Genomic DNA, 16,080 nt, shown 5'->3' with positions numbered 1-16,080 from the left:
CAGAGTTTCCATGGCTATCTCACAGTTATCCTCTACATCCACCCATATTTTCATTATTCCACAAGAAAATCTTCGAAATATCTCGAAAAGAGAAACACGCGACTTGGATTATTTTCATAATCACCGGGCACAAATAAAATTCGGAATCTTCACGTCCTGATCGAATGTGTTCACGAGTTGAACCGCCTTAGATAGGGATTCAGTAGCAGAGCCCCTCTTCTCTTCGCGATGTTAGCACTCCATTACCGATTCTTCGAAGCAGTCGCGGTGTTTGGCTTTCTGGTCACTTCGGATTTGAGCTTATAAATAGGACGCGTGCTTCTATATCGAGATAGCGACGTTTCATCCCCTTGGTTTAACCTGTTGTAACTAGTTCCAGATGGGAAAGCAACATTTAGAATTGTTTCCATTCGAGCAAGCACCACGGATGTCGATGGTTCTTTCTACGCCAACGTGATTCACAATGTCAGCTTCGAAGCCTCGCTCGTCATTCGGTAGTAGTACGCTCTAGCTAGATTTATTTCCTACCTTTTACCAGGACTTTTCTGATTTATGGTTTCACGACAAGTTCACTTATCGTTACTGTCGTATTTCGTTAAGTAACCGTTGCTTTGGTATAATTATAGGTTGTACGATTGCTGCAGTTTTTATTAAGAAAACCGTGGGGGGGAGGATAAAATTGACAGAACAAGAATAAAGTTCATTTTTTTCTCGTATGATCGTTTCGATTTGAATTGAACTTTTTTCCTGTAAGAAAGTTTTTATACTGGGAACCAATTTTGATACTGGTTTAGGTAAATTGAAATTATTGTAGATGTTTTTCAGTCGAACTTTAAAATTTCTACGATCTTCTAGAAAGATTAAAAAGAATTATCAAGATCGCTCTTTTTGTTTCCAGAAAAAAACACGATTTTATAGGAGCATCACGTATGACAGGCTTAGTTTGAATTTTTCTCTGATTCACATAGAATTGCCCAAAAATTTCAAATAGCTCAGGACGTCCAGGAAATGTTCTACTTCTTTTTTAGTAAAATATTATTTTTCATTCTTTGGTCATTTTCAGCAAAACATACAATCAGCAGGGTACACGAATAATTGTGTTCCAAGAAAAAATAATATCTAAATGTACCTAACTCGTACGAACAACGAATGAAATAGTATCTATCGATCCTTCAAAATACCTCCAGATACCTGAATTAGCAAACTGATAATTACGTTAAATTAGACTAAACGTTAATCTCATTAAGCAAAAAGAAAGACAAGATCCTTTAACGTACCACTCGGTATCGTTAAAACGCCAGGAACACCGAATTACCAACTAATAAGATCAACAATCCATCAATTATTTCGTGCAAGTTAGAAACGTCATCGTGTTCACCGCTCCGTAAACAAACTTTTCCCTCCGGCGTGGAGAACAGAATGGAGAGAGCGAGCTAATAGGAATAATTGAGCGTTAAAGTCGAATAACCGAGTCAGATACAATCTGCCTAACAAACCGTTAATTATTACTTCGATACCGTCATTCTGATTCTGTCTATTCACTAAAAACGGGGCAACACGTGAGCCTTCTCCAGAACGCGAGTAGAACAGTCTCGTGTGTCTGGTATGAAAAAGGGGACAGCTGAAAATGAGAGAAAGAGAGAACGAGATCCTTGCGCAGGAGGGAAGAAGCATACTAAAGGGGTTGCCGTTTATTTTCAGATCGTGCGCCCAGCGAAGGGGATCAACGTCGGTGCAAAAACAGCACACCCCTGCCACTTCCCGGCTCCCTTACCACCAACGGAGAAGGTAACTATGTCCTCAAGGTTATACTTACCCCCTTCTCGCGTCTATCTCCGCCGTCTGAGGCGTACGCGTGAAAGAAAATGCGGGCTGTATAGAAAAGGAAGCCGCCAAATGTCCCACTTCGTTTCCAGCTCGTTGATCTTAACCCTTTGAGCCCTTCTGCTGCTCGTTCTGCCAGCCAAATGTCATTTCGAATCTTAAAGTGGTAATCATTGTCACTGATATCTCAGCTGGAGGATTCTTGCTTGGGAAATGTGTAAGTAGACTTTTCGGGATTACGGTTTTTGGGGAATTTAATTTTTTTTTTTTTTTTTTGTGGAAGATGAAGTTGGATGCTCAGACGGCGGAGATTGTTAGATCGCTGCGAAGGTATTTTATGGTTTTTGATGTTGGATTAGTGGAAATTGGCTGTTTGTAGATTTTTTGAAGTAGTTTGATGTGATTTTTGTGTTTTGATATTTTTCGCGAATGGTGAGGATGGAGATTATTAGATCGCAGTGGAGATATTTTGTATTTCATAAAGTATTGAGCTTGTTGATATTAGATTGGTGAATTTTTAAGCAGAGTGTGAAATTTCGTTGTTTCTCTGATAATGACAAAATTATCTGCTTCGAGATTTGTGAATTTAAACAGTAGTTATCTACATGAAATTGAAAAGTGAAATTATTATAGAAACATGGAAATATTTTGGTTAATTTTCATTTCCCCGATAACGGCAAAATAGTCAGTTTGCGCGCACTTCTGAATTTGAAGAGTGTACGAAACTTTGAATAACAGTGAAATTGTCATAGAAATATGAAAATAATTTTCGATTAGTCGTCACTTTCCCGAAACGTGGAAAAATATTAAGAAGGATTGTAACAGGTTTTAAATTTAGCATTCGAACAATCTCGCCTTTTTCCTCGCCAAGTAGGTACTTTAGCACCGAAAAAGAATACACTAATTCAAACACGATTGAATGTGTAAATATTTGCATAAGCATGAAAATTTCGTCAATACCAAACAACGTGAAATTATTGGCTAACTTCAAACAGACGTTTGCACACTCGTTACTGTGTGCTGCGAAGAAGAAGAAAAAAAAGCAGTCACGAATTCACCAGTCGACACGTTTATTGACTTACAGCGGTCGTTCTACGATCTCGTGAATCGTGTCCATCGGCACGTTTCACTGTTCCGAGCATGCACACAGCCGATATTAATTTCTTATTTTACGATTGTTTTAACGGTAACACGTGTTAAACTTATTTACTGCTCGATCATTTTAATGCACGAACAAGACCTAACAGTGCTCGCCTTAGTTTCTCGATTTTACAAATCTAAATATATTTTACAATATATTTCCACTGACATTAAACTTGTTTTCTTTTGTTGCATAACAATTCAATAATAGCATTAACTCCAGCCCCTTGCAAAGCACACTTTTGTTTGCTCATAGAAGAAGAAGAAATTACAATCGATCACGTCTCGAAATGGAAGCTAATAATTGCTATATACAGGGTGTCCCAATTTTTTTTTACCAAACTTTGCCAGTGCGTTCTACGGGTATAAGTGAGAGAAAAATGTTATATGAACATAGGTGATTTGAAGCTTCGTTAAAAAGTTACAGCAACAATACGAAATATGATGTGCGGTTATGATAAAAAGTAAGAATAGATCAGCGATATGTACATCTAGCCTGTTTATTCAAACTGTATTTACGATCTGAGGTCGTTAAAAGTATTGAATATAACTTTTTCCACCGCCATTTGTATCTCGTATCATAGCAACCGCAAGTTCGTTACCATTTACTATTCTCCTTCTAACTCTTCAACGAAGCCTCAAACCACCTATGTTTACATAACATTTTTTCCTCACCTACACCCATAGAACACACCTGCAAAGTTTGATCGAAAACAATTTGGGACACCCTGTATACAAACCGTTCGGTTAGAAGAGTACACAATGGTAGATACGCAACGGTAGAAAACAAGGGTGTACGGTGTCGGTGTGCAACGAAAATGGGTCTGTAAAAATCTGAAAGAGACACCGGTTTGTTGGTGTTGCGGCTCTCTCTCTTAGTGACATGTCGATCGATGAAACGGTCACGAAACGTAGAACGGGACGCGACGTGTGTTAATAGTTGGTCGATGAAAAAAATGTACACGGTGTAAATGCCGTTCATTAGGCTTAACGGTTGTTCAGTGGTTACATCGATCCTCCGGCTACGCCATTGGTCAGTGGCTACGCCTATATCCACGTGGTTAACCTTGAACGATGCTACGAACGATTTCTTCTCTTCGTCTTTCGCCGCGTTTTTCACTTCCGTGTCCAAGAGAACAGAGCATCGGAAAGATTCCCGGCTGAACTGGTTTGCAGGTCTGCCAGGACTTTCCGAGAGAGAGAGAGGGAGAGATCTTTAAAAGAATTACTGACCGGGATCTGGCAAAAATTTACCACAGAAAAGTTGTCGTCGGATCGGCCTGCAACCGTGTTCCCTGTTGTATATTTCAGAGGGATGCGTTTTTGCCGGATGTTAATTTCTCGGAAGAATGGAATATCGTTGTGGGAGCTTCGGAGGAATCGATCGCTGGAAGCATCGTGATTCGCGTCTTCCCGTGATTCTCTTCTTATTTTTCACCATTTTTGTTAACCGTGAAACTGTCCGGGTCTAAACTCGTGGCGGGATATTTGTAATTCGAATTGGAGGTCGATGGTTGCGGTTTGAATGCATTTGGACGGCGATGAATAAAATTCAACAAATTGTTTTGTTATGCCTTTTTTTTGGAACGATCTTTGTACAAATTTCGAGTGGAGAATGATAAATATTGATTTCTAGGGAATTTTCGTAATGTTGACAAACTAGTAAGTTTTTGGTATTTGTAATAAGTAGATACTTTTAAATCGAAGCAATTTCAGGGATGAGAAGAAGAAGAAGATTCTGTATTTTGGTCAAGTTAAACTGTGATAGCCATAACTATATTATGTCTAATTATTAAAATTATTTTTAAATCGTCGTTCGGGAATTATCGGTGTGATTTTCAGGAGTAATTTTATAATAAAAATTTTCTCGTCTCAATCCTTAGTCTCTGTGATTTCCCGAAGATAGGACACAGTAGAATCTTTCTCTTCTTTTCACGCGATCAATTATATTGTTAACTTGGGAAACTTGAAGACTGTTTAAATTGATAAAGTTAATTTGAATAGTTTGTCCTCCTTTTCCACTTGTCATATTAGCCAAAAGTAACAGTCCCTAAAAATGCAAATCGTAAGTGTCAAAAGTCTGTAATTATGTAAATCGAGGGAAATACGAAAGGAAAGATATTGTTGAAAAAAATGACGACGTCCACTTAGAAGTTCCTATTCTATGCTTTCATTCTATGGAATATATCATTTTCTGTGTTACTTGTTACATAACTCCAGATAAATTTTGAAAAAAATGTTTTTCGGACGTAGAACATCGCAAATCATACTTCTGTGAATTTAATTTTTTCTCCGTGTCCTCTACAGTTTCGTAAATATTAATAATAATACGGAAACTCGTAACTTGTTTAAGATAGCGTTTTCACCCCTAAGATCGTTTCATTACCTAGACAAAAAATGATTTAGTCATTAGCGTCACTTGAGCTACATTTCTCAAAAGTTTCAAATTTTCTTTAATTTTCCAATTACCAAACTTCCCTTGTTAGCGCGTTTTACCAGTGAAACCCTATTCAATCACTACTCGTTGAAAATCACCGCTAAATTTCCACGCAAACCCAATACACGTCCATTATTACACACCTCTTTTTCCACTCCCCTAAATCAAAATACCCAACGATTCGTCGGAAGCACGATTTACCATTCAAATTCCGGTAATCGCGCGGCACTTTTCCCGCGTATCCGCGGCATTACGCGGGCCGTTTAGCACGCGCCGATGCAAAGCCGCGATTACGCGGAACGAGGGATTAGCCTTAGCGCGAGGTTGCTTGCAAGGTCAAAGATCGGCATTCTTGCTGGCGATTTAACGCTCACGGCTGCTGCATAATTCCGAGCAATATCTCTCTACTCTAAAAATACGCGTTGTTAGAGTTCTCGTAAAGAAGAAAACCCTCTCTCTCTCTCTCTCTCTCTCTCTCTCTTTCTTACCGACAAGGTGGACGTGTTTTAACCTTCGAACGACGGTTGCCGGGTCACCGGTGACCCAGCTTTCAAGTGTCTCTTGTTTCAACCCTAGAACTACCAGGCCGGGTCGAAATGACCCATTAGCGACTTTCCAAAAATGTATTTCTATGTAAGTAAAACACGATTGAAAAGTTAGATTCGTATCTAACAGAAACTAAATTCGAAAAGTTACAAATAACATTATTGCTTAAACCCCCCTTCTAGTATAAGTGGTCAATTACTAGTTTCTTCATTTTTAAGAATGGTCAACTTCTGAAGCAATTACTGAAGTTTTAAATTTTTATACCATAACTTTTTTTAAAAATTGGTCTTGTTACATAATCTAGAATCAACTACTGGTACCTTTACCTTACCAGTATCGAACATTCACATTTTCTCGAAAATTGCTAATGGGTCATTTTGGCTCGGTCGGTAGTTCTAGTGTTAACCTCTCCTCTCTTTACATCACAACTACGTTTCTTATTTTAAACAAAATCACGCCTGGTAAAATAAAAAATGTGATTGCGCTTGAAAGATTTTGGTTCTGGGTCATTTGTGACCCGGCCTTAGCCATTCGTGCGACTTTGGCGCCATCTGCTGTCCCTGTTTGTATAATTTTGAACAATACAATTCCTGGTAAATTAAAAGATGTGGTTCCGCTTGCGTACGAAGTAAATTTTAGTACTGGGTCATTTGTGACCCGGCGTTCGGCATGCGCGCGACCATCGCGCCGTCCGCTGTCCGCGAGGGTTAAATATGAGGCAAGAGTTTAGATGCCCCGAAGAAATTTCCTTGAGCGTTCCACGGAGCTGACGCGCGCGCAGGTTTTCACGCATGACGCAGCGCGCGGTTCGTCGTTTTTCGGTACCGACGTGGCGTTGCTTCGCGGAACGCCCGAAACACTTTTGGCCCCGACTAGAACGAGGAAAGCAGCGACCCGACCGCTCGCTTCTTGATTCTGCCTCGAGATCGTTCCACGAATTTCTATTATCTTCGTCGAAGAGGCCTGTTTGGCGATTGCCCCGCGACTCGATGTCGACTGCTCCAAGTTATCTTGCTTCACTTGTCGCTGGTTACCGTATTGGCCTCTTTCTTTCGGGGATTTCTAATCGACGATTTTCGTCAGATGAAGAATGGGGGATTTTTAATCGACGACTTTTTCTGCATGAATTTCTTCTTCTAATTTGGAACGGGGAATTATCCTCAAGTGATAGTTACTAGTATCGACGAGACTTTGGTATGTGATTGTATTAAAAGAAGTATTTGATACGTATTTTATTTTGTTGGCAGTCGTTCATGTTGAAAGGGTGAAAATGGTTCTTGAAGAGGAGGGTAATAAACGTAGTTGGTTTAATATCCCGAAAATAAATATAAATAGATTATATCTATAATTAACTATAATTATAATTATCTATAATTAACCTGTAATTATAGGTTGTAGATAGTGATTCTCAAGGCAGAATCAAGAACGGTGTAAATTGGCGAATCTTGTACTTTTCAACGACAAAATTTGAAAAATACGAAATTATCGTTCTTCGAATTACGACTTACACTATTTCTCTGTCTTCGATAGTTTTTGGCACTACCTCCAACTTTGAGGGCGATTTTCACCCTTTCACTGTGGACGATTGTCCAAGTAAAATAGTTGAAAACTACTGTGTACCAAAGTACTCGTCAGGACTTACACTATTTCTCTGTCTTCGATAGTTTTTGGCACTACCTCCAACTTTGAGGGCGATTTTTACCCTTTCACTGTGGACGATTGTCCAAGTAAAATAGTTGAAAACTACTGTGTACCAAAGTACTCGTCAAAATCGGTGATTATCACTTCGATTATCAAAAAACGTGTTTTCTATTTAGATGAATTCGTGCTACTGGATAGTTTTCCTATTGTAATTTATTAATAGCGAAACACTTCTATTCGGCGAAGAAGTTTTTCTAATTTCGATAATTGCATTCTTGTTCAATTTTCATGTAACTTTCTTTTCTTGAAAAAAGTTGAAATTTTGGGGAAGCTTCGTTCACATAGAATTACGATTTTCTTGTTTCTAGTCTATTTGCAAAGAATTGTTGGAACAGGCAAGGTAGATTTGTATCTTAAATAATATACACGTCATTTGTGAAATATTGCCAATTTTAGATAATTCAAGGCTTGATATTCCTTGGAATAAATCGTCGAAGTTTGAACATTGAAGTAGACGTTGTGTAACTGTGGAAGTAACGACTGTGTTAATTTCATTTATCAGCTGAAATATTAGCCTTATGCATTGCACTATCTTTCTTCACAGATATATTTAGAAAGTGTCGTTATTTCTTTCATTTCAACTTGCTGAAAAAAATAAACACTGTCCACCAATGAACTACGTTTCATCCTGCGTCAAACTTCGTGAAAATGAATTTAATAAACATTGCAACGAGCTAATATTTTATCTCGCGTTAAAGTTCACAAAAATATTCTTCAATTTAACAAACGAAATTCCACAAATCCTCAAAATTTCATTTTTCCCAACTCCATAGATCTTCCGCAGATCTATCGCTCCAATTAATCACGCTGATTCTCGAAACCGTGATCTTCAAATCTACTGTAGCCTCAGTTTTCAAATCCACCAGTTAGATTTTTAAATTTAGCAATTAAATCGCTAAACATTTCTGAATAATTACCACGCAGAAAAGTTCGAACTCGTACCACGAACTGCATTCTAAAGAAGAGCACCGTACACCGTGCAGCATTTGCGAGAAGTATTAAGCGGCAGCAACGTGATGTGTCCGTAAATTGCTCAATATTCGAGACGCGCTCGGTGAGATAATTTTTAACGCCTCTTTTGATTGTCGTTATCTGACGATGTTGCATACTTTGCTTTTATCTCTGTCGGAGGAGGCAAGCTCGAGTTTTACGAACCGTTCGAATCGTTTTCGTCCTCTTTTGTCGCACCTTGACAAAAATTGACCACCTTCGAGAAGAAGAAAATCTCCCTCGCGAGGAGGAGAGAGAAAAAGGGGGCGAAAGTTTGGATGGAGGGGGAGTAGGACGAAAATTTGTGGAAAATTGGAGGTTTCGTCGCGCGACACAGGGAGCTTTACTTTCGCTATCTTGCTTCGCCAATGCAAAGGCCACTGCTCTGTCGACGTCAGACGTTTCCAAGCCGGCAGTAAATCGCAGTTGTGGCGAGTGCTCTTAATGAACTGCACGGGAGAAATGCAGAGATGCGAGAGAGAGCTCTGTTTCGATGTAAAATTTCTTAATTTTTCGTTTTTTTTTTTCAGTACACTGCTCCCTTGAAAAATTGCAAAGCTAGAAATTGGGGTTGGATCTAGAAATCAAACTTTTTAACTACATTTTAATCGTTCTTCCCTGTCAACACCCCAAACAATATGTGTAAATTTCATTTTAGAGTGAGCAGTGTACTGTTTTACTCTTTTTCGTTGGCAAATTTTCGGTGAGAAATTCTTCGAATGTCTTAGGTACTATGGGAAGTGTATTTAATCCCTTGACTTATGATTTCTTTACTGTCCATGCATGCAAGCGTTAGTTGTTCACTGTTTTAACACTGTGTCAGGTGAGACATTCGGTAATCTTCAGTTTTATAAAAGTTAACACTTAACTCTATATAGTAGTGCGGTGTTGGGGTCTTTTTTGACCCAAACACCTTAACCCTAGACCGGTCTTCGGGTCTTTTTTGACCCACCGCCTTTTTATACCTTTAGTAATTTTTGCTATTGTCAAGTTTACGTCCCTTAACATTGTCTAGGTTCATATCTCGCGTTGGAAACAAAAATGATTACACATAAGGTCTTAGGTCCTTTTTCACCCAAAAGTCTTAAGTGTACAGTCGAAACGAAGAACGCAATAGGGTTAAGTGTATATTCGAATGGAAAAGCGGATTGAACATTCTACTTCCTGTAACTTTACTCTGAAACCGGCGAAAGGGTTAATTTAATTTAAATACACAGAAAGTGTATTTAACTAACGCGACAGAAAGGAAAAGAACGGACAGAAAAGATAATACGATTTTTCTTTTCCTGCCGCAATAGCAACAGCTTTCTCGTTAAAGCTACTTTATAGCTTTCAGCAAGAAACTACTCCTTCAAGATCCAATCTTGCACTTTCGTCTGCAAGTTCGTTTACGAAAGATTGGCACGATATTATCCGGACTTTATTCTACAATTTCCCATGTATACATTCAATCGCACCGAATCAGATGTTGGCATTAGAGCCCAGGGGCGAGCTACTTTGAAGCATTCTACCACAGTTTATCGCCTTCGATACGTGAAGTTGTAACGACGTCACGTGTAATTCGTTAGAAAGGAACGTGATGTATGCTCGTTTCCTAATTCCTCGGAATACCAACTTTATTTGGCACGAAACACGCGGCCCGGCCGAAGCAAATTCTGATAAAAAGAATTCTCTGACATGATACAGGCAAATTTATTTTCACGGAACTCGCGATCCTTTTTTTCCTTTTCTTTTTTTTTACTTTTGTGGCGACCGCCACGGGGTCCTACGTACCTAGGCCTGGCGGCTCTTGGCCCTCGAGGCGAAGGGTTTCTTCGTCCTCGAGGACAAGAGTATCGCCTTGGCAATGTAGGGCCGCGCCTCCACTTCCTGGGACTTTCCCAGGGAAAAAGGGGCTACTTAACACTTAACAGACGGGTTGTTTTCTCTGTCTTTCTCGGTTTCCGGGCATTTTTTAAGAGAAGCGTAATACAAATTCAAGCGAAAGCGTAAATCTACGTGGGCCGTCCTAGGAAGTCAGAATGGAGAAACGTAAATTTACGTGACCCGTCCGTTAAGTGTTCAGGGAGCCCCGAAAAAGGCACGGGGCTTTTTGTCGCGAGCATTCTTACCACGTGCATCGTGTCGCCTACACTTTAGAATTAGTTTAAGCGTTGTCGGATTTAAATAAATATATTTTTGTTAAGTAACATTAGCGTGATAATTATTTTGACACCACGTCACTTCCAAACTGTCTCGACGACAGTATCGATACGTGTGTGTGCATGTGTGAAATGGAGATCATCGACGGAACGGTATTCGGGATGAACGTTGCAACAATATTATTCAATCGCTTTCTCCCCCTGCGTTTGAATTTGAAAGAAATCGAACGTATTTCACGTTAGCCTGGCGAAAACGTTTTCCTCTTAAAGCGATTACACGCAGTTGCGTAAGCAAACAGGTCCCGAACTCATTAATTTCGCATAGCCAAAGCAAACAATGATCCACCTACCCGACTCTGAAGGCATCCGTTCAATCCGTTGGCAATCGCTCAAACGGCATTCCATAAACAAGAGGCGACATATCTGACATACCGGGAGCACATCTTCTCTCATAGACACTTCCCAACCTGGGCTAAACCACTTCCACCGGGGATAGAAAAATCGGGAAGTGAGGCGAATATAAGAATGTCTAATGTTGAGGGTTGAAGTACCTTTGCGTGAGCTCTGAAATTGCGGAACGTATCGATACATCGTGTATTCTACGAGTGCAGAAGATTTCAAGCTCGATGCAATCGCGTGGAAAGTACCGTAAATTATTTAACACTTTCATTGGTCTTGGCGCCCCTCTGAAGAAGAAGAAGAAGAAGAAGAAGAAGAAGAAGAAGAAGAAGAAGAAGAAGAAGAAGAAGAAGAAGAAGAAGAAGAAGAAGAAGAAGAAGAAGAAGAAGAAGAAGAAGAAGAAGAAGAAGAAGAAGAAGAAGAAGAAGAAGAAGAAGAAGAAGAAGAAGAAGAAGAAGAAGAAGAAGAAGAAGAAGAAGAAGAAGAAGAAGAAGAAGAAGAAGAAGAAGAAACCGAAGAAGAAGAAGAAGAAGAAGAAGAAGAAGAAGAAGAAGAAGAAGAAGAAGAAGAAGAAGAAGAAGAAGAAGAAGAAGAAGAAGAAGAAGAAGAAGAAGAAGAAGAAGAAGAAGCTAAAAAGAAGAAAATTCAAAAAGTAGCAAGAGTAAAAAAAATCACCTCAAAATTTCATTCACCCCGATAAAAATCGTCCTTGAAGGGACACATCCCTCCAACCGAAGAAGAAGAAGAAGAAGAAGAAATGCCTGAAAAGAGGAGAACCTCAAAAACTATCAACAAAAACAACAAAATAAAGAATCACCTGAAAATTTCATTCACTCCGATGGAAAGCCAGAAAGACATCTGCCCTCCCGTCCGCATTCTCAATCCCTCCAACCGAAGAAGAAACGAAAGAGGAAGAAGAAACCACGCGAATGCAGTGTGTACACCAGAACAGCACGAGAGAGAGACGCGCCACGAAACAAAGAGCATTAATAATAAATAATGACGTCAAATCTCTGTCAGTAGCGGACAGCGAGAGAGGAGCGCACACAAACACACACAACACAGAGCACACAAGCCTCGTCCTGCTTCAGGACGAGCTTGATCTCTCGCAAGGAGGAGGTATAACGCCGGTAAGAGACGGACAGGAAAGAGAGGGAAAGCCGGCTCCCGGGATGCAGGTTTCAGAATGGCACAATAGGTCGGCTAAGGTGGGTGGCATTCGGCGCGACTGTTTGAGGGAACAGGGGGACCCTGGCGCCAGACAGCTGCCGCGTGTCTCGACCTCGCTCGCTCCTCTCTCCCCTCCTCACCTCTCCCGTCCTCTCTTCACCTCTCTACTCCTCCTCTCCTCTCCTCTCCTCTCCTCCTCCCTCTCTTTTCATCCGTCTCTCCGTTTCGCGTGTTCGTTCAACGTAGCACACATTCTCTCTCTCTCTCTCTCTCTCTTTCTCTCACGCTAACGTTGGCGTTCCATCTCTCCGTCTCTGTTCCTCTCCGATTCGCGTTCTTCTCTGTTCTTCCTCTGGGGCGGCTTGCGCTGGCCTCACCAACCAGTATATCCGTACATACGAGCCTCTCTCTACCACAGCGTGTATATACGAGGCCCGAGGCTCAAGCTGAACTCGCTATTTTATTGATTTATTTTGGCGCTAGGCCTCTCTGTCGCGCTCCCTGGCTCGCTCGAGCGGCGCGGCCGACGATCGATCGAAACGTAGCCGTCTCCAGCCGAGAGAGAATCGCGGCACGGGAAAGGGTCGATTCATGGCTCTGGCTCGTGTCGTCACCGGGGAACCACCAACGGGAGAGACCCTGTCGACGCGAGATTACACCGGCTGCTATCGATGGGAAAATACGATCGCGTATCTTTACCTTGCTGCAGTGAGAAACTACTTCGACGCGGCAAATTTGAATTGTCTTCCCGGCGACGTCGCTTTTTCGGGGGCGCTGGGACAGTTTCTTTCGTTGATTGAATTTTCTTCTGCTTAGGAAATTGTAGGTTCTTCTATTTTTTTTTTTTTTTTTTTTACGGGGCTGCAACAATTTTTGTCTTGCACTTGTGAGGCAGAGGTAGAATTTTTTTTTTATTGTCGTGTATTTGCTTTTCTTTTTTATTATGGAGCATTTGGTATTTTTTGACGGAGAATGATTTGTGGAAATGGTGTTAGATCGTTCGCGGATAACAATCGAATAGAGAAGTGTTTTTCTCCTTTTTTTTTAATTATGAAGTATTTGGTATTTTTTAACAGAGAATGATTTGCGGAGGTGGTGTTAGATTGTTCGCGTGATTTTCGTGGATAACAATCGAATAGAGAGATAATTTATTTTTTGTTGCGGAGTATTTGGTGTTTTTCGATGAAGGATGATTGGCGGAGGTGGTGTTAGACGGTTGGCGGGATTTTCGTGGGTAAGAATCGGGTAGAGAGGTGTTTGTCGCTTTGGGATTCCGTGCGCCACGGTAGCGTCACCTTGGAAATCTTGATTAAAGGTGATCGAAAGGCTGATCACGTATGAGAATCTCAGCTTGTATTCGTCTGTTTTGGCGATCCCGAATAGCGTGCGCGGTGTCTTCGAAAATAGCTTCATTTATTTTCCCGCCGGATCGTGGGATATGAATTGAACGTTCTTGAACGCGCCGCCGCCGCCTTCTCTGCCGGATATTCCATTCGTTCGATATTTTCAGGCTCCCGGTCGAAAATACTTTTCACGTTATGCAGACTATTTCGAGTAATTAGCGGATTTCGCGATTGAGCAATGGACTGAATTAGATGGGAGGTATTTGTTGTTGGTAGCTTGAAGTTGTTGCAGTACATACCGATGATTTCACTTATCTGTTTTACTTATTGCTGATTATTTATTTGTTCTTACTGTTTACTGTAAGAAAAACTTCATTTGGAGCGGAAAAGATGGTCGAATGTATTGATTCAACCCTTTCCTAGTTTATTACGAATAACATTCGAAATGGACAGAAGCATTAACTAAGTTTCGCTGAACTTTTATCTCAGATTTTTAATCAGCTTTTTTGTGTTAACTTAAAGTTCGTACAATTTTTAGTAATTTACTGTGGAGGGTAATGTTTGCTTGAATTTTAAAAAATAAGTGTAATTTTGTGTCTTTACAAATTGCAAATCCATTTCAAATTGAAAGTTTCCCGCCGAAACATTGTATAACTTAGCAAAAAAATGACATAACCTAAAAAAAAAAGGCGTCGAATTAATTTCTACACCTAATACATCGAAGAACTAACTACGAACGAGTGAAAAAGTTCCTTACAAACTGCGTATTTCGTGAATCACTGAAAGTTTAGCAATTGGTACAATAATCTGATTCTCGATTTTTCCCGTCTGCGTTAAATTTTCTTAAACATATTCCACATACAACGTATACAAACAAAAGGCCCATTAATGTGTCTGCTGTGCCCCATTGCACAGGCAACAAATCATGAAACGAAACGGCATCGTTCATCGGCAAGGGAAGGAGGAACTCGAGCAATTTCGACGGCGATCGGCCATAAATCGTGCAGCGAAGTCAGTCGTTCGGTTGTTCGTTCTCGCGTGATCGTTTCCGAAAGGACTGCGACATCTCGCGCGCCAATTAGGCATATTTACAACGCTGTTTACCAGCAGGCTCGCTTGGAATTTTCGAATCGTCCCGAATCTTGCCAGCCCGGACCGTTTTCATTCCAACTCTACACACACGTACGCAGCAGACAGAGAGAGAAAGAGAAACATCGAAAGAGACGAGACAGAGAGAGAAAAAGAGAGGCGAGAGGTGAAGAGAGCGGAGAGACATCGAAAGATAAGAAGAGAAAGAGGAGAGACATGGAGAGACAGAAAGAGAGAAGGGAGAGACATGGAGAGACAGAAAGAGAGAAGGGAGAGACATGGAGAGATAGAAAAAGTGAGGAGAGACAAAGGGAGAGAGAGGAGAGACAGGGAGAGATAGAAAAAGTGAGGAGAGACAAAGAGAGAGAGGGAAGAGACATGGAGAGATAGAAAGAGGAAGGAGAGACAAAAGAAGAGAGAGGAGAGACATGGAGAGATAGAAAAAGTGAGGAGTGACAAAGGGAGAGAGGGGAGAGACAGGGATAGATAGAAAGAGAGAGGAGAGACAAAGGGAGAGAGAGGAGAGACAGGGAGAGATAGAAAGAGGAAGGAGAGACAAAAAGAGAGGGGGGAGAGACAGAAAGAGAGAGGAGAGACAAAGGGAGAGAGAGAGAGACAAAAACATAACAGAGAGAGAAGGCCATGGAAATCCTCGGTTCATTCAAGGCGATAAATCTGATGCAAGTTGCGGCATAATATTTCGTACGAATTTCTGCGGAAGTGTATCGTAACACGGCGGGTTAGGGGGATTGCAACATGTTGCGCACCGTGAAAGCCCTGAATAAAGACAGATATCCCAGCATTGTGCAGCAACAGGTTGCTCGAGTTTGCTCTTTTCTTCCGCGCGAGATACTCCGATCTAGGACACCCTTCTTCTCATCCTCTCTTCGCTTGGGAAAATCGTCTTCCCCAGCCACTGGATCGTTCCTCTCATTCTCACCAGAATAGCTCTCACCCCTTTTTTCATCTCTTTCCACTTGAATCGTTCCTTCCTCTAAGTACACTCTTCACCCCGTTTCGTCTACTCGTTATCTACCCACTTCTACCACTGTCCCTTTCGTTGTTCCATTTTCGTCTCTCGTCGACTCACCCTTCTTTTCATTCCACTTTTGTTTTCCTTGCCAAGGTGGATGCACGGGACGGTGAGTTTTTAGTCGTTCGATTTTTCTCTTCCTTTGTTCAAACCTATCCACTCGGAATGCTAATTGTGCTGGCGCGAGCAGTCGTTCTGCTATCTTGAGTTTGAAGAAACTACGAAAGAAACTGCGGAGTTGGATCGATTTTGCAAATAAATTCATTC

The 16,080-nt window shown here is 40.9% G+C and overlaps 1 protein-coding gene across 1 annotated transcript in view; it reads left to right on the top strand.

The window, feature by feature from the left end:
• LOC108577582 (mothers against decapentaplegic homolog 7) overlaps positions 1–16,080 on the top strand; it is a 103,726-nt gene that overhangs the window by 36,365 nt on the left and 51,281 nt on the right. The window contains exon 4 of the mRNA XM_017940765.1: positions 1,702–1,788. Coding sequence (XP_017796254.1) covers positions 1,702–1,788 — 87 coding nt within the window. The remainder of the gene's footprint in view (positions 1–1,701; positions 1,789–16,080) is intronic.

The sequence above is a fragment of the Habropoda laboriosa genome, unplaced genomic scaffold, assembly GCF_001263275.1.
Source record: "Habropoda laboriosa isolate 0110345459 unplaced genomic scaffold, ASM126327v1 scaffold578, whole genome shotgun sequence".
Lineage (NCBI taxonomy): Eukaryota > Metazoa > Arthropoda > Insecta > Hymenoptera > Apidae > Habropoda > Habropoda laboriosa.
Note: the sequence above shows the minus strand (reverse complement) of the source record. Positions and strands in the feature narration are given on the sequence as shown.